Source organism: Gossypium hirsutum, chromosome A07 (genome assembly GCF_007990345.1).
Source record: "Gossypium hirsutum isolate 1008001.06 chromosome A07, Gossypium_hirsutum_v2.1, whole genome shotgun sequence".
Classification (NCBI taxonomy): Eukaryota; Viridiplantae; Streptophyta; class Magnoliopsida; order Malvales; family Malvaceae; genus Gossypium; species Gossypium hirsutum.
In genome coordinates, this window is record NC_053430.1 from 88,638,940 (window position 1) to 88,661,881 (window position 22,942).

The following is a 22,942-nucleotide window of genomic DNA, read 5'->3' on the forward strand; positions in this document are numbered from 1 at the left end:
CATCGGCTTGCGCAACAAGGCACTGTGAGGGAGTATGTACAGGAGTTTAGCGAGCTTATGCTCCAAATCTCAGATATGGGGGAGAAAGAGGCATTCTTTTCCTTTATGGACGGATTAAAACCGTGGGCGAAGCAAGAGTTGCAGCGCCGAGGAGTTCAAGAGCTCACCAAGGCTATGTCAGTAGCAGAATCACTTGCTGAATTTGGTGGGAGGAAAGACAATTCCAATTCTTCTAAACCCAGATTAAAGGGTAATAGTGGGGGAGATAAAGAAAGGCCCAGTAGGAACGGCGATGGTAAGAAACCTTGGGACAAGAGAAAGAGTGGGCCTATAAGGTGCTTCCACTGTGAGGGTCCACATATGATCAAGGACTGTCCAAAGAAGGCCGCTCTCAAGGCTATGGAAGCAAAGGGGGAGTCCGATGTGGAGGATAACAACCTTGGATCGATACTAGAGGGTGTCGAAGATAGAATGAGCCATGGTTTGATGTTTGTAGACATCATTGTGGCCGGTAAAAAATTGAATGCGCTCGTCGACACAGGCGCTTCTAATTTATTCATGTCTGGGGAGGCTGCTTGTAAACTAGGCCTCAAGATAGATAATGAACAGGGTCGGATCAAAACAGTGAACTCGGAAAGTATTCCAATCAAGGGGGTTGCAAAGGGAGTGGATCTTCAGCTCGGTAATTGGTCAGGGAAGGTATCCATTAAGGTAATACCACTTGATGACTATGATTTTGTGGTAGGACTAAACTTCCTTGATCAGGTTAAAGCTCTTATTGCCCCTTCGAGCAATTACATGGTGATTTCAGATGCGAAACATCAATGCATGGTGAAAGTGACAAGGAAGAGAAGTTTTGAGGGAAAAACACTATCAGCAATTCAGTTTGCTAAAGGTGTACGGAGAAATGAAGTCTCATATTTAGCCACCTTGAAGATCGAAGAGACCGCTGAGTCTGTTAGTGAGACCTCGAAAGAAGTGGGACAATTGCTACAATCATTTCGAGATGTAATGCCTGCTCAGTTGCCAAAAAGTTTGCCACCCAAGAGGGAGGTGGACCACAAAATCGAGTTAGTATCCAATGTGGTGCCGCCAGCAAGGGCCCCCTATCGTATGTCTCCGCCAGAATTAGAAGAGTTGCGGAAACAATTGAAGGAACTTTTGGATGCGGGATTCATTAGACCATCTAAATCCCCATATGGTGCGCCAGTGTTGTTCCAAAAGAAGCACGATGGGTCCTTAAGAATGTGCATCGATTATCGAGCTCTAAACAAGATCATCGTGAAGAATAGGTATCCTATTCCTCTTATCGTAGATTTGTTCGACCAGCTTGGTAGTGCAAGATGGTTTACCAAGTTAGATTTGAGATCGAGGTATCATCAAGTTCGGATAGTCGAGGGGGACGAACCAAAGACAGCTTGTGTAACACGGTACGGTTCGTATGAGTTCCTTGTGATGCCTTTTGGACTCACGAATGCCCCAGCTACATTCTGCACCCTAATGAATAAGGTACTTCAACCCTTTCTTGATCGTTTTGTGGTTGTTTACCTTGACGATATTATGGTCTATAGCAAGTCGCTTGAAGAGCACGTAAGACACTTGAGGGAGGTGTTCCAGACTTTGAGGGAAAATGAGCTGTTCGTCAAGGAGGAGAAATGCTCATTTGCCCAACAAGAGGTGTCATTCTTAGGCCACATTGTGGGAGGCGGTAAGATCCGAATGGATAAAAATAAGATTCGAGCCATTTCAGAGTGGGAGCCTCCAACCAAGGTAACAGAGTTGAGATCTTTCCTTGGATTGGCAAATTACTATCGCCGCTTTGTCGAAGGCTACTCCAAAATTACCACTCCCTTGACGGACATGTTGAAGAAGGGGAAGGTATGGGATTGGAATCCAGAATGTGAGAAGGCCTTCAACCAATTGAAGCAAGAAATGACGAGGGAGCCCGTACTTGTCTTGCCGGATTTTACGAAGCCTTACGAGGTACGTACAGATGCATCAAATTATGCTATTGGGGGAGTGCTGATGCAAGATGGACACCCAATTGCTTTCGAGAGTCGAAAGCTTAACGAGACGGAACGTAGATATACGGTCCAAGATAAAGAGATGACTGCGGTAGTACACTGCTTGCGCACATGGAGACATTATTTATTGGGTTCTAGGTTCGTGGTCCTTACCGACAATGTTGCCAATAGTTACTTTCTAACCCAGAAAAAGTTGTCTCCTAAGCAGGCTCGTTGGCAGGTTTTACTAGCAGAGTTTGATTTCACAATGGAATATAAACCAGGAAGTGCCAACAATGTTGCTGATGCACTTAGTCGAAAGATGGAATTCACAGCAATCAGTCAACCTGATGGCTCTTTGTTGGAACGCATTCGAGAGGGATTGTCCCATGATCCTACGGCCAAAAATTTGATTGAGCTTGCCAAGGAGGGAAAACAAGAAGATTTTGGCTTGATGGGGAGCTAGTATACACTCATGGACACCGCCTCTATGTGCCCCATTTTGGGAAACTCCGTAAGGAAGTCATGAAGGAATGTCATGACTCGAAATGGGCAGGCCATCCAGGGATGCATCGCACTTTGGCCCTTTTAGAGGATCGCTATTATTGGCCTCACATGGGTGCTGATGTGGAAACCTATGTGAAAACTTGTCTAGTGTGCCAACAAGACAAGGTTGAGTTAAAGACTCCAGCCGGCTTGCTTCAACCCCTGCCAGTCCCAGAAAGGCCATGGGAGAGTTTATCCATGGATTTTATCATTGGTTTGCCTAAGTCTGACGGGTTTGCTAGTATTCTTGTTGTGGTGGACAGGTTTTCAAAGTATGCGACTTTTATTCCGGTGACCAAAAAGTGCCCTGCTGAGGAAGCAGCTCGGTTATTCTTTAGACACGTGGTGAAATATTGGGGAGTGCCACTATCTATTATCAGCGATCGAGATGGTCGATTTACTGGTCGGTTCTGGACGGAGTTGTTCAAGTCAATGGGCTCAGATTTGAACTTCTCCACGAGCATGCATCCACAAACCGATGGGCAAACTGAACGAGTAAATGCACTGTTGGAGACGTATCTTCGGCACTATGTGAGTGCCACACAAAGGGATTGGCCAAAGTTGCTGGATGTGGCCCAATTTTCATATAACTTGCAGCAAAGTGGGACCACGAATCAAAGTCCATTTGAAATAGTGACGGGTCAACAGCCACTCACACCCAACGCTGTTGTGACCCATTACACAGGACCAAATCCGGCAGCCTATAGATTCGCAAAAGATTGGCAAAAGAAGAATGACTTGGCTAGAGCTTGTTTACACAAGGCAAGTAAGCGTAGCAAGAAGTGGGCCGATCAGAACCGAAGGGATGTACAATTTCAAGTGGGTGACTCAGTCCTTGCTAAACTACACTTGATTTTACGATATACTGGTTTGCACAAGGGTCTTGTGCGAAGGTATGAAGGGCCGTTTAAAGTTGTGAAGAGAGTGGGCAAGGTGGCCTACAGGCTGAAGTTGCCACCAAAACTTAAAGTACACCCAGTCTTCCATGTAAGCATGCTTAAGCCGTTTCATAAGGATCAAGAAGATCCGAATCGAGGCAAGTCCGAACGAGCACCGATGGGGGTAAAAGTCTCGTATGATCGTGAAGTAGAAAACATTGAGGCAGATCGGGTAATTAGACGAAAGTACCACCGACCACAGCATGAGTACTTAGTTCGATGGAAGAGACTTCCTGATAGTGAAGCAAGTTGGGAACCTGCTGAGGCATTGTGGCAGTTCCAGGGGAAGATTGACCAGTTCCATAAGGAGGATGCGACGAGGGCATCGCTAGAACAAGTGGGGGAGAATGTCATGGGTTACGCGTCGTTGCTCGCAACCATGACAAACTGGTGCGATCCATCGTGTTCGAGGGAGGTCATTTAGCCCAACCAAACTGGCCCAACCAAATTGGCCCGGTGATTGGAGAGATTAAAAGCCCATCTCAAGAGCCTGATAGAAATGGGAAGTGTTCTAGAAGATATAATTATGGAATCTTAGAGTTCTATTTGTATATAGCTGGTTATGTAAGCTTAGAGTTCTAATTGTATTCCGCTTTTAATTATAGCTATTGATAGACTGTGAGGCTCAACTATAAATAGAGACCTCTTTGCTCATTGTATATTCATTGAGTTATTAATAAGAATTTTGAGAGTATTCACTCAAACTTTTCTCTCAAGTGTTCTTGCTTTTGTTCATCTTTCAAGGCTCGTACTTACTTTGTTCTTCTGTTGTTCTTCGTGAAAATCTTAAGGGAATTCTATTGAATCCTTTATTGTTGCGAGTGAAGTTGACTTGGGTGTTTTTGCTGCTGAATCATATTTTGTTACAAGTTAGGCTGACTTAGGCGTTTTGAGCAGAGAAACTGCCTAAGGCCGCACGGATCGCGTGGGAAAACTCTAAGTCCGTGATAGTTGGTATCCGAGCTAAGGTTCGAAGCCACCGTTGAAAGATGTCAAAAGAAGTTGAGGGAGTGGAAACCCGTGGGAGGGCTAGGAAAGCTAGTCGCTCAAGGGACATATTGTCAGCTTTAGAGGATCGCGTCGTCACTCTCGAGAGTTCAATGGGGGATATCAAGGAGAGGGTTGAAGATGTTGATGATAGGCTCCATGATGGGCTGCAGTCCATGCAGAAGCAGCTTAAAGAATATGTGACGGATAATATGAAACAGTTGACTGGTAGAGATGATGCCATTGAGGCTATGGTGGTGGCCTTGAAGGGAGAGATTGCGGAGCTCAAGGGTGAACTCACAATCTACAAGGTTGCCTTGGGCAATGGTGGGTTAGCGGTTGCCGCACCCAAGCCCAATATTGATATTCCCAAGCCCAAAGAGTTTAAGGGAATAAGGTCCGCAAGAGATGTGGACAACTTTTTGTGGGGAATCGAGCAATACTTCTGTGCCAAAGGCATCACGGAGGATGTCACTAAGGTAACTACTGCTGCGATGTATCTATCTGACGTTGCTTTGTTGTGGTGGCGTCGTAGGTCCACTGATGTGAGACGTGGTGGGTCTGAAATCGGAACATGGGAGGAGTTTCGATGTGAGTTCAAAGCACAGTTTTACCCAGAGTATGCCGAGGATGAGGCTCGGGCAAGGTTACGTCGGCTTGCGCAACAAGGCACTGTGAGGGAGTATGTACAGGAGTTTAGCGAGCTTATGCTCCAAATCTCAGATATGGGGGAGAAAGAGGCATTCTTTTCCTTTATGGACGGATTAAAACCGTGGGCGAAGCAAGAGTTGCAGCGCCAAGGAATTCAAGAGCTCACCAAGGCTATGTCAGTAGCAAAATCACGTGCTGAATTTGGTAGGAGGAAAGACAATTCCAATTCTTCTAAACCCAGATTAAAGGGTAATAGTGGGGGAGATAAAGAAAGGCCCAGTAGGAACGGCGATGGTAAGAAACCTTGGGACAAGAGAAAGAGTGGGCCTATAAGGTGCTTCCACTGTGAGGGTCCACATATGATCAAGGACTGTCCAAAGAAGGCCGCTCTCAAGGCTATGGAAGCAAAGGGGGAGTCCGATGTGGAGGATAACAACCTTAGATCGATACTAGGGGGTGTCGAAGATAGAATGAGCCATGGTTTGATGTTTGTAGACATCATTGTGGCCGGTAAAAAATTGAATGCGCTCGTCGACACAGGCGCTTCTAATTTATTCATGTCTGGGGAGGCTGCTTGTAAACTAGGCCTCAAGATAGATAATGAACAGGGTCGGATCAAAACAGTGAACTCGGAAAGTATTCCAATCAAGGGGGTTGCAAAGGGAGTGGATCTTCAGCTCGGTAATTGGTCAGGGAAGGTATCCATTAAGGTAATACCACTTGATGACTATGATTTTGTGGTAGGACTAAACTTCCTTGATCAGGTTAAAGCTCTTATTGCCCCTTCGAGCAATTACATGGTGATTTCAGATGCGAAACATCAATGCATGGTGAAAGTGACAAGGAAGAGAAGTTTTGAGGGAAAAACACTGTCAGCAATTCAGTTTGCTAAAGGTGTACGGAGAAATGAAGTCTCATATTTAGCCACCTTGAAGATCGAAGAGACCGCTGAGTCTGCTAGTGAGACCTCGAAAGAAGTGGGACAATTGCTACAATCATTTCGAGATGTAATGCCTGCTCAGTTGCCAAAAAGTTTGCCACCCAAGAGGGAGGTGGACCACAAAATCGAGTTAGTATCCAATATGGTGCCGCCAGCAAGGGCCCCCTATCGTATGTCTCCGCCAGAATTAGAAGAGTTGCGGAAACAATTGAAGGAACTTTTGGATGCGGGATTCATTAGACCATCTAAATCCCCATATGGTGCGCCAGTGTTGTTCCAAAAGAAGCACGATAGGTCCTTAAGAATGTGCATCGATTATCGAGCTCTAAACAAGATCACCGTGAAGAATAGGTATCCTATTCCTCTTATCGTAGATTTGTTCGACCAGCTTGGTAGTGCAAGATGGTTTACCAAGTTAGATTTGAGATCGAGGTATCATCAAGTTCGGAGAGTCGAGGGGGACGAACAAAAGACAGCTTGTGTAACACGGTACGGTTCGTATGAGTTCCTTGTGATGCCTTTCGGACTCACGAATGCCCCAGCTACATTCTGCACCCTAATGAATAAGGTACTTCAACCCTTTCTTGATCGTTTTGTGGTTGTTTACCTTGACGATATTGTGGTCTATAGCAAGTCGCTTGAAGAGCACGTAAGACACTTGAGGGAGGTGTTCCAGACTTTGAGGGAAAATGAGCTGTTCGTCAAGGAGGAGAAATGCTCATTTGCCCAACAAGAGGTGTCATTCTTAGGCCACATTGTCGGAGGCGGTAAGATCCGAATGGATAAAAATAAGATTCGAGCCATTTCAGAGTGGGAGCCTCCAACCAAGGTAACAGAGTTGAGATCTTTCCTTGGATTGGCAAATTACTATCGCCGCTTTGTCGAAGGCTACTCCAAAATTACCACTCCCTTGACGGACATGTTGAAGAAGGGGAAGGTATGGGATTGGAATCCAGAATGTGAGAAGGCCTTCAACCAATTGAAGCAAGAAATGACGAGGGAGCCCGTACTTGTCTTGCTGAATTTTACGAAGCCTTACGAGGTACGTACAGATGCATCAAATTATACTATTGGGGGAGTGCTGATGCAAGATGGACACCCAATTACTTTCGAGAGTCGAAAGCTTAACGAGACGGAACGTAGATATACGGTCCAAGAGAAAGAGATGACTGTGGTAGTACACTGCTTGCGCACATGGAGACATTATTTATTGGGTTCCAGGTTCGTGGTCCTTACCGACAATGTTGCCAATAGTTACTTTCTAACCCAGAAAAAGTTGTCTCCTAAGCAGGCTCGTTGGCAGGTTTTACTAGCAGAGTTTGATTTCACAATGGAATATAAACCAGGAAGTGCCAACAATGTTGCTGATGCACTTAGTCGTAAGATGGAATTCACAGCAATCAGTCAACCTGATGGCTCTTTGTTGGAACGCATTCGAGAGGGATTGTCCCATGATCCTACGGCCAAAAATTTGATTGAGCTTGCCAAGGAGGGAAAAACAAGAAGATTTTGGCTTGATGGGGAGCTAGTATACACTCATGGACACCGCCTCTATGTGCCCCATTATGGGAAACTCCGTAAGGAAGTCATGAAGGAATGTCATGACTCGAAATGGGCAGGCCATCCAGGGATGCATCGCACTTTGGCCCTTTTGGAGGATCGCTATTATTGGCCTCACATGGGTGCTGATGTGGAAACCTATGTGAAAACTTGTCTAGTGTGCCAACAAGACAAGGTTGAGTTAAAGACTCCAGCCGGCTTGCTTCAACCCCTGCCAGTCCCAGAAAGGCCATGGGAGAGTTTATCCATGGATTTTATCATTGGTTTGCCTAAGTCTGACGGGTTTGCTAGTATTCTTGTTGTGGTGGACAGGTTTTCAAAGTATGCGACTTTTATTCCGGTGACCAAAAAGTGCCCTGCTGAAGAAGCAGCTCGGTTATTCTTTAGACACGTGGTGAAATATTGGGGAGTGCCACTATCTATTATCAGCGATCGAGATGGTCGATTTACTGGTCGGTTCTGGACGGAGTTGTTCAAGTCAATGGGCTCAGATTTGAACTTCCCCACGAGCATGCATCCACAAACCGATGGGCAAACTGAACGAGTAAATGCACTGTTGGAGACGTATCTTCGGTACTATGTGAGTGCCACACAAAGGGATTGGCCAAAGTTGCTGGATGTGGCCCAATTTTCATATAACTTGCAGCAAAGTGGGACCACGAATCAAAGTCCATTTGAAATAGTGACGGGTCAACAGCCACTCACACCCAACGCTGTTGTGACCCATTACACAGGACAAAATCCGGCAGCCTATTGATTCGCAAAAGATTGGCAAGAGAAGAATGACTTGGCTAGAGCTTGTTTACACAAGGCAAGTAAGCGTAGCAAGAAGTGGGCCGATCAGAACCGAAGGGATGTACAATTTCAAGTGGGTGACTCAGTCCTTGCTAAACTACACTTGATTTTACGATATACTAGTTTGCACAAGGGTCTTGTGCGAAGGTATGAAGGGCCGTTTAAAGTTGTGAAGAGAGTGGGCAAGGTGGCCTACAGGCTGGAGTTGCCACCAAAACTTAAAGTACACCCAGTCTTCCATGTAAGCATGCTTAAGCCGTTTCATGAGGATCAAGAAGATCCGAATCGAGGCAAGTCCGAACGAGCACCGATGGGGGTAAAAGTCTCGTATGATCGTGAAGTAGAAAACATTGAGGCAGATCGGGTAATTAGACGAAAGTACCACCGACCACAGCATGAGTACTTAGTTCGATGGAAGGGACTTCCTGATAGTGAAGTAAGTTGGGAACCTGCTGAGGCATTGTGGCAGTTCCAAGGGAAGATTGACCAGTTCCATAAGGAGGATGCGACGAGGGCATCGCTAGAACAAGTGGGGGAGAATGTCATGGGTTGCGCGTCGGTGCTCGCAACCATGACAAACTGGTGCGATCCATCGTGTTCGAGGGAGGTCATTTAGCCCAACCAAACTGGCCCAACCAAACTGGCCCGGTGATTGGAGAGATTAAAAGCCCATCTCAAGAGCCTGATAGAAATGGGAAGTGTTCTAGAAGATATAATTATGGAATCTTAGAGTTCTATTTGTATATAGCTGGTTATGTAAGCTTAGAGTTCTAATTGTATTCAGCTTTTAATTATAGCTATTGATATACTGTGAGGCTCAACTATAAATAGAGACCTCTTTGCTCATTGTATATTCATTGAGTTATTAATAAGAATTTTGAGAGTATTCACTCAAACTTTTCTCTCAAGTGTTCTTGCTTTTGTTCATCTTTCAAGGCTCGTTCTTACTTCGTTCTTCTGTTGTTCTTCGTGAAAATCTTAAGGGAATTCTATTGAATCCTTTATTGTTGCGAGTGAAGTTGACTTGGGTGTTTTTGCTGCTGAATCTTATTTTGTTACAAGTTAGGCTGACTTAGGCGTTTTGAGCAGAGAAACTGCCTAAGGCCGCACGGATCGCGTGGGAAAACTCTAAGTCCGTGACACTTGGACTATCTCTTTACTCTGTTCCCGGTGGCGGATTTTGGGGTTCCATTTTCTCTATTCTTGGGGCGTTTCTTGTTGAGGTTGGGGGAGGCGACAATAGCAAAAGTGTTCATCAGTCTCCCTGGCACTCTTATTCTTGTTTAAAGGTAGCAGTCTCGTGGGTTGTCGTTAACAAATGAAGTTTATGTGCTAGAATTGTCCCGGTTTGGGGAACCCCGCAAAGCTAAGGGAGTTAAAACAACTTCTCCCAGCTAATAATCCTGATCTCATCTTTCTTAGCGAGACAAAAATGTCTGCCAATGATTTTCATAGAGTCCAAAACAAATGTAGGATGCAGAATGGGTTAGCGGTTAATTCTGAAGGTCGGAGTGGCGGTCTTGCGCTGATGTGGAGGGAGGGGATGAATGTCTCTATTCAAAACTACTCTAAGCATCACATTGATTCAATGGTAAAACTGGAGAACAACAAAAATATAAGGGTTACAGGATTTTATGGGCGCGAACTCGAATCTTAGGAGCAGCTCATGGGATATTTTGCGGAGGGTTGGAGAGTCTGTTAGGGAGGAGTGGATTGTCGGGGTAGATTTTAATGCTATTTTGAACGATGCTGAGAAAAAAGAAGGGCGTAGGGGTGTGAGGGCGCAAATGAATGAGTTTAAAGATGTTATAGACAAACTGGCTCTTGTGGATATTAAACCTGACAGCGGTTGGTTTACATGGGTTAATAATAGGAGTGGGGGGTTTGATAAAGGAAAGAATCGATAGGTTCATTAGCTCAGTTTCAGTGGTTGAAAATTTTCCTTTCATATATACCAAGGTGGTGAGACAAACCCAGTCGGATCATGATGCTATTATCTTAGACCTGTGGGGTCGAAAACCGAAGGATTATCCAAATGATAAAAGATTGTGTTTCAAGTTTGATGTTTATTGGGCGGGTGATGAGGAGGCAAAAAACGTTATTGAAAGAGCTTGGAACAGGGATGCTACTGATTTTGGGGAGAAGATCGAAAGAGTTAGGTCGGCCCTTGGTCCTTGGCAGAAGAAGAAATATGGAAAATTGAAGAGGGACATGCAAAATTTGGAGAAACATATAGACTGGATCATTGACTCTGTGAGCAGAGAGAAAAGTGGGCGCACGTTAAAGGAGACTTGGAGAAGGCTTGACTTTCTCTATGCTAGGGAGGAAAGTTACTAGGCACAAAGGTCTCGATCAAAATGGCTTAGGGAGGGAGATAGAAATACTAGGTATTTCCATGCTAAAGCCACTGGTCGGCTAAAAAAGAATATTATAGAGAAGCTTAAAGACGCGGAAGGGAAGTGGGTGTCGAATAACAAGGATATAAACAAGGTGGCTAAAGATTATTTTGTGAAACTATTTCGGTCAAACGGTCAAAATGCTAATACCCAGTAGATGCCTTTAATTAAGGAATGTGTGACGAGGGAAACAAATGAATGGCTTTGTATGGACTACACGGAGAAGGAGGTTCTTCAGGCTATTAAGCAGATGGATCCTAATAAAGCCCCTGGAATTGACGGGTTATAGGGAAGTTTTTTTAAGCATCATTGGGACATTGTGGGAAATGATACTATTAGCTACTGCTTAGGAGTTCTTAATGGGAACAAAAATATCTCTAGTGTTAACGAAACTATGATCATTTTAATTCCTAAAATTAAAAATCCTTGTGAGCTTACTAATTAATGCCCTATTAGCCTTTGCAGGTTTGTCTACAAGATCATTTCTAAGGTGCTTGCTAATCGGCTAAAAGCTGCCCTACCCAGTTGTATTAGTCAAAATCAGAACGCATTTGTGCCAGGGAGGATGATACATGATAATGTTCTGATAGCGCATGAACTCCTCCATTATCTTCAAAGTTCTAAAAACGGCCCTAATAAAGGTCTCATTGTCAAGCTTGACATGAGTAAAGCATATGACCGAGTAGAGTGGAATTTTGTTAAAAAAGTGATGAAGAAGATGGGATTTGCGGAAAAATGGATTGCCAAAATTATGGAATGCGTTCGCTCGATTACTTATACAGTCAAATGCAATAATATTCTATCTGATATTTTTGTGCCTGAGAGGGGCCTCCGTCAAGCTGATCCCCTCTCCCCTTATTTGTTTTTATTTTGTATGGAAGCATTCTTGAGAATGCTTATCCATGCTCAGGAGAATAACACCTTAAGAGGCATCCGGGCTAGTAGGGAAGGCTCTAGAATAAATCACCTGTTCTTTGCTGACGGTGCACTTTTGTTTGACAGGAATAAAAGGAGCGATATTGAATGTCTTGTTAATATGCTTAATACTTTTTCTAACATTTCAGGTCAAGAAATAAACTTTGAAAAGTCAATGGTCTTATTTAGTCCCAATACTCCAAGAGCTCAAAGAACAATTTTTAGTGATTTGCTAGGCATGACGGTGGTGGAAAAATTAAACAATTATCTAGGCCTTCCTATTCCTATTGGTAAGCAGAAAACAGAGGCTTTCAAAGAGATCACTAATAGAATGTCTTGTAGGATAAACAGTTGGACAAAGAGGTTGCTATCTTTCGGGGGAAAAGAAGTCTTCATTAAAGCAGTCATTCAATCTATTCCTACGTATGCTATGTCAAATTTTTTTGCCCCCAAAGGCGTTATTGATGACATTCAAGCCATGCTGAGTAAAACATGGTGGTCGAGTAAAGACAAAGGTAGATTCTGGACAATGATCCCATGGAAAACTTTATGCAAACCGAAAGGCATGGGAGGCCTTGGAATTAGAGATGTTAGACTGTTCAACCTTGCTCTCTTAGGGCGTCAAGTGTGGAGACTTTTAAACAATACAGATTCTCTTTGTTTCAAAGTGCTATCTTCGAAGCACTTCCCTGATGGGAATATTTTCCATGCTAAAAAGGTTGACAAAGCTTCTTTCACTTGGTCAAGCATTGCGAAAGCGGTGGAAGCCTTTAAAGATGGCTTTGGGTGGCAGGTTGGTAATGGAGAGAAGATAAATATTTGGGCTGATAATTGGGGGGTGGAAGGGCTAAATGGGGCTGTGGTCATAAGCAACACTCTCAACCATAATGAAAAGTATGTGAAAGATCTCTGGCACGTGGATAGAAGAAGTTGGGATGTGAATAAAGTTAAGCAAGCGTATGGGCAAGACTGGGGTGATAAGATTTGTGACATCCCTATTGGAGATGTGGGTCAGGAAGATAAAATAATATGGTTTCACAGTACTCATGGATGTTTTACTTCAAAGTCTGCCTACTCATGGCTGTTGTTGAAAGAAATAGGATATGGTCCTCATAGGTTTTTTTTGGAGAGCTCTATGGAAACTCGACACTTTACCGAAGGTCCGTGTTTTTACGTGGCAGGTGGGACATGAAATTCTTCCGACAAATGGAAAGATCGCATCCATTAGACTCGATTTTAACAAAAGATGCCAGAGGTGTGGAGCCGATGTCGAAACATTGCTTCATGCGCTAAGAGACCGTCCAACGTCGAGAGCAGTTTTGTCGAGAGGGGGATGGTCCAGGAGCTTTATTTCTAAAACTTATGATCATTGCATTGATTGGTTGGAAGACTTGATGTGTGTCCTTGACAAGAGAGCCATGGCTGACCTAATGACAATTTTATGGAACTGTTGGAATAATAGGAATAACTTCATCTTTAGAGGAAAAGAAGAGGAGGCGCAGCTAATATGGGAAAGGGCTAGCAACCTGAGCAAGGAGTTCCGGATTTGTAATATGCTGCATGAACCATTAATCTCACAAAATATAGTGGAGAAGAGGTGGGTTAAACCTCCGAAAGGTTTTTTAAAAATAAATTTTGATGCTACAGTTGGGGAAACCAGAATCGGGTATGGGACGGTAATAAGAGATGAAGAAGGTTTTGTTTTGGGTGGCGGTGGGGGTTTTAAAGTGGGCAGTCGGTCAGTGGAAGAGGCCGAATGCGTGGCCTTTGAGGAAAGCATTGACGTGGCACGCAAATTAAAAATAAAAGATCATGTTCTTTTTGAGACGGATCATGCTGGGCTGGTCAACAGGCTTAATAATTTGGCAAATGATGTCACGATCATAGGCGCACGGCTTAAGGATTGTACAGCAGCTTTCACATTTTTTAAATCTGCCAGTTTAATTTGGACCGAACGGTCTTGTAATAATGTAGCCCATTTAATTTGTAAGAATATGCGTAGTGAGGCCAAAAATTGTTTTTTTATATGTATTATCCTTCGGAAATTCATGATGCTGTAATTGATGATGTTACTTAATAATATGTGTTGACCTTTGTGGTCGTTTTTTGTTTAAAAAAAGAATGTTGCTTGGTAGCAGATTGATGAATTTTTTTAGCTCTTTAAGGGGTAGAGATTTGCTGCCCCCCGACGTGCCTCCCCTCCAACCCGAGGTGGGGTGCGTCCGCAGCCCCCACGGGGCCGGATTGTCCCGCAATGACTCACCAACGGTGGTGGGTCGATCACCGGTGCTAGTGGCCGGGGTGATGATTTTTCGACCGGTCAAGCACGTGCTCATAGAAATGTAGCCAATGACTCCAGGACCAAGTTCCCTATATCGGGATAAGTTCTCCTGCGGTGGCTTATGCATTGCTATTGTAGCACCCCAAACCCAGCCTAGACGTTAAGCCCGAATCCGACGTGCCGCACTGAAGTTAAAAACCCGTGTTCCATTTTCAGTGTTTTAAAAGCCGACTTTTGTCAAACTAACCAAGTGAATGGAAGCTGGGCACCAGGTAGGTATCCATAACAGAGGAGGTGAGCCATGAAGGCTGCTTAAGTACCAAGCTCTCCGATTGGATCCAATCCTAGACATGCCCACATCCATTGCCACACTTGGTTATAACAAGTTGAAATTTCTTTGAGTGATTATCTTTGGTAAATCAAATATTCGTGACGTCGTGTTGTTTAAAAAAAATAAGTATCGTTTTGAAATCACGCCCTAAGTCTAGCCCATTTGAATTAGTATCCATCAATTTAAAGTTGTTTAAAATAATATAATCCCAGAAAATCAAAGAAGAAAATAAAGGTAAAATGGCCTTTTTACAACCCAAAAATTAAATAGTAATTAAAAATAACTTAAGAAAACCAGTCTCTTTTTCAAACCCAAAAGTATTCACCATGGCCACTCTGAATCCCCTCCGGCTCCAAGTCACCCACATCAAGGCTCACCTGCAAGGTTAAAGAAGGGGTGAGTTTGGGGAAACTCAGTGTGTAAGGAAAACCCATTCAAAGCCCAAGTCAGCTCAAGCCCATTGGGCCTAAGCCCATTCAGGTAACAGTGATACTGGGCCAGAGCCCTTTTCAGATTACAATAAATTGGGCCTTAGCCCTTATTCAGATAACAGTATGGCCCATAGGCCCATATCAAAATACATGCAACATCAATAAACATATGCAAGCCCATTTGGGGAGACTACTCAACCCACTAACCACTACACTCCACCCGTACCAGCCATACACTCCATGTGGGGAATAGCTCAACCCACCCAGCCCAACACTCCACAGTTGCAGCCTTGCTGCTCAGTTAACAGTAAATTGAGGCAAAGCCTCCAGTACGTGGACAAGCCACTTTCAGTACTTCCTCCGTCAATATCCCAGTCCCATGCATCAGATAATAACAACATGACATGCAGTAAATAACAACAGTCAAACATGCATTTAGGTCAATTTAACCCTAAGGGTATTTCGGTAATTTATCTCCTAGGGGTAAAATTGTAAATTTTTCACTTTTAAAGGTATTTCAGTAATTTATCTATTTTAGGGTTTTTCATGCATATTCCTAGCTTTCACGTACTATCAGAATCACGTACCGAAGGTTCTTACCGAATTGGGCCCGTTGGCCCATCATTCCAATTTTGGCCCATTAAGCCCAAAAATATCGAGGGCACATAAATCATGCACTTTGCTGTCCAAACATTACAGCTTACCAAAAACATTAATCGATTTACCTCACGAGCATTCGCACACTCGCAAATCTACAAAATACTGGTTTTCGGCATTTCGACTTTTCGGCTTTTGCCGATCTAGACTAAGAAAGAGGGTATTAGTTACACACCTGTTTGCGACGATATGCTGACGAGATCCACACACGAACCGCCTACAATTGGATTACTAACACGTTAATCTAACTATTCAAATACAAACTACGTATTAACCCCTTACAATATTCGGACAACCACATCTACAGATCATAGTAAGCTTATAAGAAAACAATAAGCAACTCATTAACAAATTTTTGTCAATGTTTACCACATAATCATAATTTCACTGCAAGCTGTCTTCCTGAGCAACAGTCACTATATTATTTATAACTAGAGCTACGAAACTCCAAATCAAGTGTTGTTAATTTTCCCTGAAAATAGACTCACATATCTTCTATCCATAAAATTTTCAGAATATTTCGTATGGCCAATCAATACCAGATTTTTCTTAAAGTTTCCCATGTTTTACTGTTTGACTAATCTGACCACTCTTCATTACGAATCAAATTTCTCATTGTACAGAATTCAAAATATGTTCTTGTTTATTCCATTTGAAACTAGACTCATTAAGCTTTAATTACATAATTTATGTAGCTTCTAACTCATCTCCCACAATTTATGGTGATTTTCCAAATTCACGTTACTGCTGCTGTCCCAAGCAGATTTATTACCAAATCACTCTTTCACACCTAACTTGCATGCTTGTTATTTAAACATATATATCACCAATCAATCATCACATATCTATGATTTTACTTAAGTATAATCTCCATTTCATCATTTTAAAGCATAACATGTTAGCCGATTTTTCCCCTTAGCATCTAAGGCACATGCATGCTCATTTGTTTGGCTCAACTTCACCTATCTTCAATTTTTCATCAAAAGAACATGAAACAACAACAATTTCCTTCATTTTAATTCATGACCAAATGCTCAAAACACAACCAAAAACCAAAATATGCTTCAAGAGTTAAGGTAGAATTAAGAAGAACTCATGAACATCAAGATAGAAGCAAACTACCATGAACTTACCTTCAATTTTCTTCCCCAAGTGACCGAACATTCAAGAGCTTTCTCCTCTCCTTTCTCTTCTCTAACTTTCGGCTATGATGAACAAAGATGGACAAAACTTTGTTCTTTTCACCCCTTTTTCTTTTAATAAAATTTCATATTTCATCCATTTAATTCTTTAATACAAAAGACATGAAATTCCCATCATGGAACATTTACCTAACCCATTATCATGGAACATTTACCTAACCCATTATCATGAAACATTTACCTAACCCATTATCATGGAACATTTACCTAACCCATTCTCAATTTGTATCAATTTGTACCATAAATTATGGATATCAAGTGCACATTTTGTCTGCAACAACATGATGGCTGGCCACTTCATGTAAAATGGGAGGTTTGTCATGCAAATCCTCCTATTTTGCACTCCTATTTATTTGGCCACTTCAATTTAGCCTATAGCATTTTCAAACATTTTCACATAGGTCCTATTTCATAATTTCACCCCTTTTTCTTATAGAACAAAAATTAACTAAAATTGTCGGGTTCTATCTTAAGCTTGGGCCTTCTAGAGGCCCACTAACATAATTAAACCTATGCCAACATTCACAGAATTCCCGAAAATTGGGGCGTTACAACTCTACCCTCCTTAAAGAAATTTCATCCTCGAAATTTACCTGATCCAACTAGTTGAGGGTATTGTTGACGCATAGTCTCTTCTGATTCCCAAGTAGCTTCTTCCCTTCCATGATTACGCCACAGTACTTTTACCAACAGAACCGACTTCCTTATTAGAACTTTAACCTCTCGATCTAAAATTTGTATGGGTTCTTCCTCAAAGGTCAAATCAGTCCTTACTTCAATCTCTGCAACTTGCAGGACATGAGCCGGGTCAGAACAATAACGCCTTAACATGGAGACGTGAAAAACATTGTGAATCCTTTCTAACTCTGGAGGTAATTCCAATTGATAAGCCACTGGGCCTACTCGCTTCAAAACCCGATAAGGCCCAATGAACCGCGGACTCAACTTGCCCTTCTTACCAAACCTTAATATCTTCTTCCAAGGAGAAACCTTTAAGAAGACCATATCACCTACTGAGTACTCAATCTCCTTATGCTTCAAATCTGTATACGACTTTTTCCTATCAGATGTTTCTTTTAACCGGTCCCTAATTATTCTGACCTTATCCTCAGTATCAGCTACCAACTCTGGTCCAAAAACTTGTCGCTCTCCTAGTTTGGTCCAACAACTAGGTGTACGACACCTTCATCCATACAGTGCTTCATATGGTGCCATTCGAATACTCGCCTGGTAACTGTTATTGTACGCAAATTCTGCCAACGGCAAGTAATCCTCCCAACTACCTCGAAAGTCAATCACGTATCCCCTCAACATGTCCTCTAGAATCTGAATGACCTTTTCCGATTGACCATCAGTCTGGGGATGGAAAGCTGTACTAAAGTTCAATCGCATCCCCAACGCCTCATGCAACTTTTGCCAAAATCGAGATGTGAATCTGGGATCCCCGTCAGAGGCAATCAAAACTGGGACCCCATGAAGTCGTACAATCTCCGCCACATATAGCTTGGCTAACTTTTGAAGCGAAAAGTCAGTATGTACAGGTATGAAATGGGCTGATTTGGTCAACCTATCCACAATCACCCACACCGAGTCTTTCTTTGATGGTGTCAAAGGCAACCCACTCACAAAGTCCATGGTTACCCCCTCCTACTTCCAAAGTGGTATCTTCACCGGCTGTAACAGTCTAGAAAGTAATTGATGCTCAGCTTTCACTTGTTGGCATGTCAGACATTTTCCTACAAACTCTGTTACTTCTCGCTTAAGTCCAGGCCACCAGTACAATTCTCGCAAGTCGTGATACAACTTATTCCCTCCAGGATGCATGGCACATAGTCCCCCATGAGCTTCCTTCAATATTGTCTGCCTTAAATCAAAGTCCCTCAGAACACAAATTCTTCCTCGGAAACACAGAACTCTATCACCATTTAAACCGAACTCAGAAGTTTCCCCTTCCTTAACTTGTTGAAAACGAGCAACCAAAGACTCATCTTCCAACTGCTTTTCCTTAATCTGGTCCACACACGTTGGCCTTACTTGCAATTCAGCTAACAAACTGCCATCATCATACAGACTCAAACGAGCAAACATTTCTCTCAGATCAGATACGGTTCTACGACTTAAAGCATTGGCTACCACATTTGCCTTGCCTGGGTGATACTCGATCGAACAGTCATAATCCTTAAGCAACTCAATCCATCTCCTTTGCCTAAGGTTCAGCTCCTTCTGAGTCAACAAATACTTAAGACTCTTGTGGTCTGTGTATATAATACACCTCTCCCCGTACAAGTAATGTCTCCAAATCTTAAGTGCAAATATCACTGCCGCCAACTCCAAATCATGAGTAGGATAGTTCCCTTCGTGAGGTTTAAGCTGTCGTGATGCATATGCAACCACCTTACCCTCCTGCATTAACACGCAGCCCAAACCCACGTGTGATGCGTCACTGTACACCGTAAAATCCTTCCCAGACTCCGGCTGAATTAACACAGGTGCTTCAGTCAGAACTTTCTTCAACTTCTCAAAAGCTTCCTACTACTTCTTAGTCCATAAAAATGGTACTCCTTTCCTTATGAGTTTTGTCAAAGGTGCTGCCATCACAGAAAAACCTTCCACAAACCTTCTGTAATACCCTGCCAACCCTAGGAAACTTCGAATTTCTGACACCGTCCTAGATGGCTTCCACTCCAAATTTGCTTCAATCTTTTGAGGGTCCACCTTAATCCCTTTGGCAGAGACCACATGTCCTAAGAAGGTTACCTCCCTCAAACAAAATTCACACTTGCTGAACTTCGCAAAGAGTTCCTTCTCCCTTAACACTTGCAGCACTATACGGAGATGCTCATCATGTTTCGCTTCAGTTTCAGAATATACCAGGATATCATCAATGAAGACGGCTACGAATCGATCCAAGAATGGCTGAAACACCTGATTCATCAGATCCATAAATGTTGCAGGAGCGTTCGTCAGTCCAAATGGCATAACCAAAAACTCGTAATGACCATACCGAGTTTTGAATGCCGTCTTATGGATATTCGCCTCCTTGACCCTTAACTAATGATATCCAGATCGGAGGTCGATCTTAGAAAATACAGAAGCTCCTCTAATTTGGTCAAATAAATCATCAATCCTTAGCAGAGGGTATTTGTTCTTTATCGTCAGTTTGTTCAACTGGCGGTAATCGATGCACATGCGTATTGTCCCGTCCTTTTTCGTCACAAATAGCACCAGTGTTCCCCATGGAGACACGCTTGGCCTAATGAAGCCCCTATCCAACAACTCTTGAATTTGAGCCTTTAACTCCACTAACTCCTTCGGTGCCATCCTATACGGTGCGATGGACATGGGCGCCGTTCCAGGCAACAAATTTATTCCAAACTCAACTTCTCGGTTCGGAGGCAATCTTGGAAGCTCCTCCGAAAAACATCTTGGAACTCCTTTACAGTCCTAACCTTATCCACTGACAATCCCTCCCCTTCCGACTGACTTACAAATGCCAAATAGGTCTCATAACCTTTCCGAATCCACTTTTTGACTCTTAATGCTGACACCACATTGGACAAATAATCCCTTCACTTGCCTATCATCATAACCTCCTCACCCTCCATGGTCCTTAACACCATTCGTTTTGCAGCACAATCCAAAGTCGCCCTATGCTTAACAAGCTAGTCCATTCCCAGAATGAGGTCAAACTCTCCAAACGATAACTCCATCAGATCTCCAGGGAAAATCCTACCTTGAGTTTCTAAGGGTACATCCCTATACAGTTTGTCTACCCTAACCGAGTGACCCAAAGGACTTAGTACAGATACCCCACTCACAATCTCCTCAGAGCAGTCCAAGTTGTCCATAATCCGTTCTGTGGCCTCCAACCAATATTCCGCCACATTCGGGGCTGTACCAGACACGCCCCTAAAGATCTCCTCTCCGTCAGCCCGAAGTTATTCAAAAATAGATCCCCGAACTCCATTGCCCGTACTTGCCACGGCAACCCTTTCCAGAACACGCCGCGATCATAAGACTCTACCTCTTTTGCCGGTGGTATCGGTGCATCCACCGCCGGCATATGTCCTGAAGACGAAGATCTCGCTCGAGCACTTCCTCAGCCCCGTCCACAACCTCTTCCACGAACGGCTCTTGTACTTATATCGTATTAACTTGATTACGAATTTTTATGCATTGATTCAATATTCCAGTGTTTATTATAGATGTTTTATGAATCAGATAGTAATTCAGAGTTTGTTTTTGCAGAATCGAAGTCTAGCTACAGTTTCAGTCTCTTATCAAATTTTTCTATGGTTTCAGTATCATCCTATCTAGAGTATCCTAGCAGGATTTTAGTACAGACAGATAATTCAAGAAAATATTCAAAAAAATTCAGAATACTTACAAACTTGAGCCAGAGATTCGGAATGCCACCTTCTAAAGATCTAAATTTTGAAAATCGAGTTTTTTGCATTCTTTATAAAATTTTCGCTTTTGAAAATCTTTGTTTTTGTAAACCCATTCCACAGCCGAGTTGTTGCAACCTAGGCTCTGATACCACTAAATGTAGCACCCCAAACCTGGTCCAGACGTTAAGCCCGAATCCGACGTGCCACATTGAAGTCAAAAACCTGTGTTCCCTTTTCAGTGTTTTAAATGCCGACTTTTTTCAAACTAACCAAGTGAATGGAAGCTGGGCACTAGGTAGGTATCCATAACAGAGGAGGTGAGCCATGAAGGCTGCTTAAGCACCAAGCTCTCCGATTGGATCCAATCCTAGACGTGCCCACATCCATTGCCACACTTGGTTATAACAAGTTGAAATTTCTTTGAGTGATTATCTTTGGTAAATCGAATATTCGTGACGTCGTGTTATTTAAAAAAAAACAAGTATAGTTTTGAAATCACGCCCTAAGTCTAGCCCATTTGAATTAGTATCCATCAATTTAAAGTTGTTTAAAATAATATAATCCCAGAAAATCAAAGAAGAAAATAAAGTTAAAATGGCATTTTTACAACCCAAAAATTAAATAGTAATTAAAAATAACTTAAGAAAACCAGTCTCTTTTTCAAACCCAAAAGTATTCACCATGGCCACTCTGAATCCCCTTCGGCTCCAAGTCACCCACATCAAGGCTCACTTGCAAGGTTAAAGAAGGGGTGAGTTTGGGGAAACTCAGTGTGTAAGGAAAACCCATTCAAAGCCCAAGTCAGCTCAAGCCCATTGGGCCTGAGCCCATTCAGGTAACAGTGATACTGGGCCAGAGACCTTTTCAGATTACAATAAACTGGGCCTTAGCCCCTTATTTAGATAACAGTATGGCCCATAGGCCCATATCAAAATACATGCAACATCAATAAACATATGCAAGCCCATTTGGGGAGACTACTCAACCCACCAACCACTACACTCCACCCGTACCAGCCATACACTCCATGTGGGGAATAGCTCAACCCACCCAGCCCAACACTTCACAGTTGCAGCCTTGCTGCTCAGTTAGTAGTAAATTGAGGCAAAGCCTCCAGTACGTGGACAAGCCACTTTCAGTACTTCCTCCGTCAATATCCCAGTCCCATGCATCAGATAATAACAACATGGCATGCAGTAAATAACAACAGTCAAACATGCATTTAGGTCAGTTTAACCCTAGGGTTATTTCGGTAATTTATCTCTTAAGGGCAAAACTGTAAATTTTCCACTTTTAAAGGTATTTTAGTAATTTATCTATTTTAGGGTTTTTCATGCATATTTCTACCTTTCACGTACTAACAGAATCACGTACCGAGGGTTCTTACTGAATTGGGCTCGTTGGCCCATCATCCCAATTTTGGCTCATTAAGCCCAAAAATATCGAGGGCACAGAAATCATGCACTTTGCAGTCCAAACATTGCAGCTCACCAAAAACATTAATCGATTTACCTCACGAGTATTCGCGCACTCGTAAATCTACAAAATATTGGTTTTCGGCATTTCGGCTTTTCGATTTTTGCTGATCTAGACTAAGAAAGAGGGTGTTAGTTACACACCTGTTTGCGACGATATGCTGACGAGATCCACACACGAACCGCCTACAATTGGATTACTAACACGTTAATCTAACTATTCAAATACAAACTACGTATTAACCCCTTACAATATTCGGCCAACCACACCTACAAATCATAGTAAGCTTATAAGAAAACAATAAGCAACTCATTAACAAATTTTTGTCAATGTTTACCACATAATCATAATTTCACTGCAAGCTATCTTCCTGAGCAGCAGTCACTAAATTATTTATAACTAGAGCTACAAAACTCCAAATCAAGTGCCGTTAATTTTCCTT

At 42.8% G+C, this 22,942-nt stretch overlaps 1 protein-coding gene across 1 annotated transcript in view; it reads left to right on the forward strand.

The window, feature by feature from the left end:
- The first annotated feature begins 10,973 nt into the window (after window positions 1-10,973).
- LOC121203759 (uncharacterized) overlaps window positions 10,974-22,942 on the forward strand; it is a 15,693-nt gene continuing 3,724 nt past the window's right edge. Inside the window, exons 1-3 of the mRNA XM_041074210.1 lie at window positions 10,974-11,098; window positions 11,282-12,737; window positions 12,913-13,575. Coding sequence (XP_040930144.1) covers window positions 10,974-11,098; window positions 11,282-12,737; window positions 12,913-13,575 — 2,244 coding nt within the window. The remainder of the gene's footprint in view (window positions 11,099-11,281; window positions 12,738-12,912; window positions 13,576-22,942) is intronic.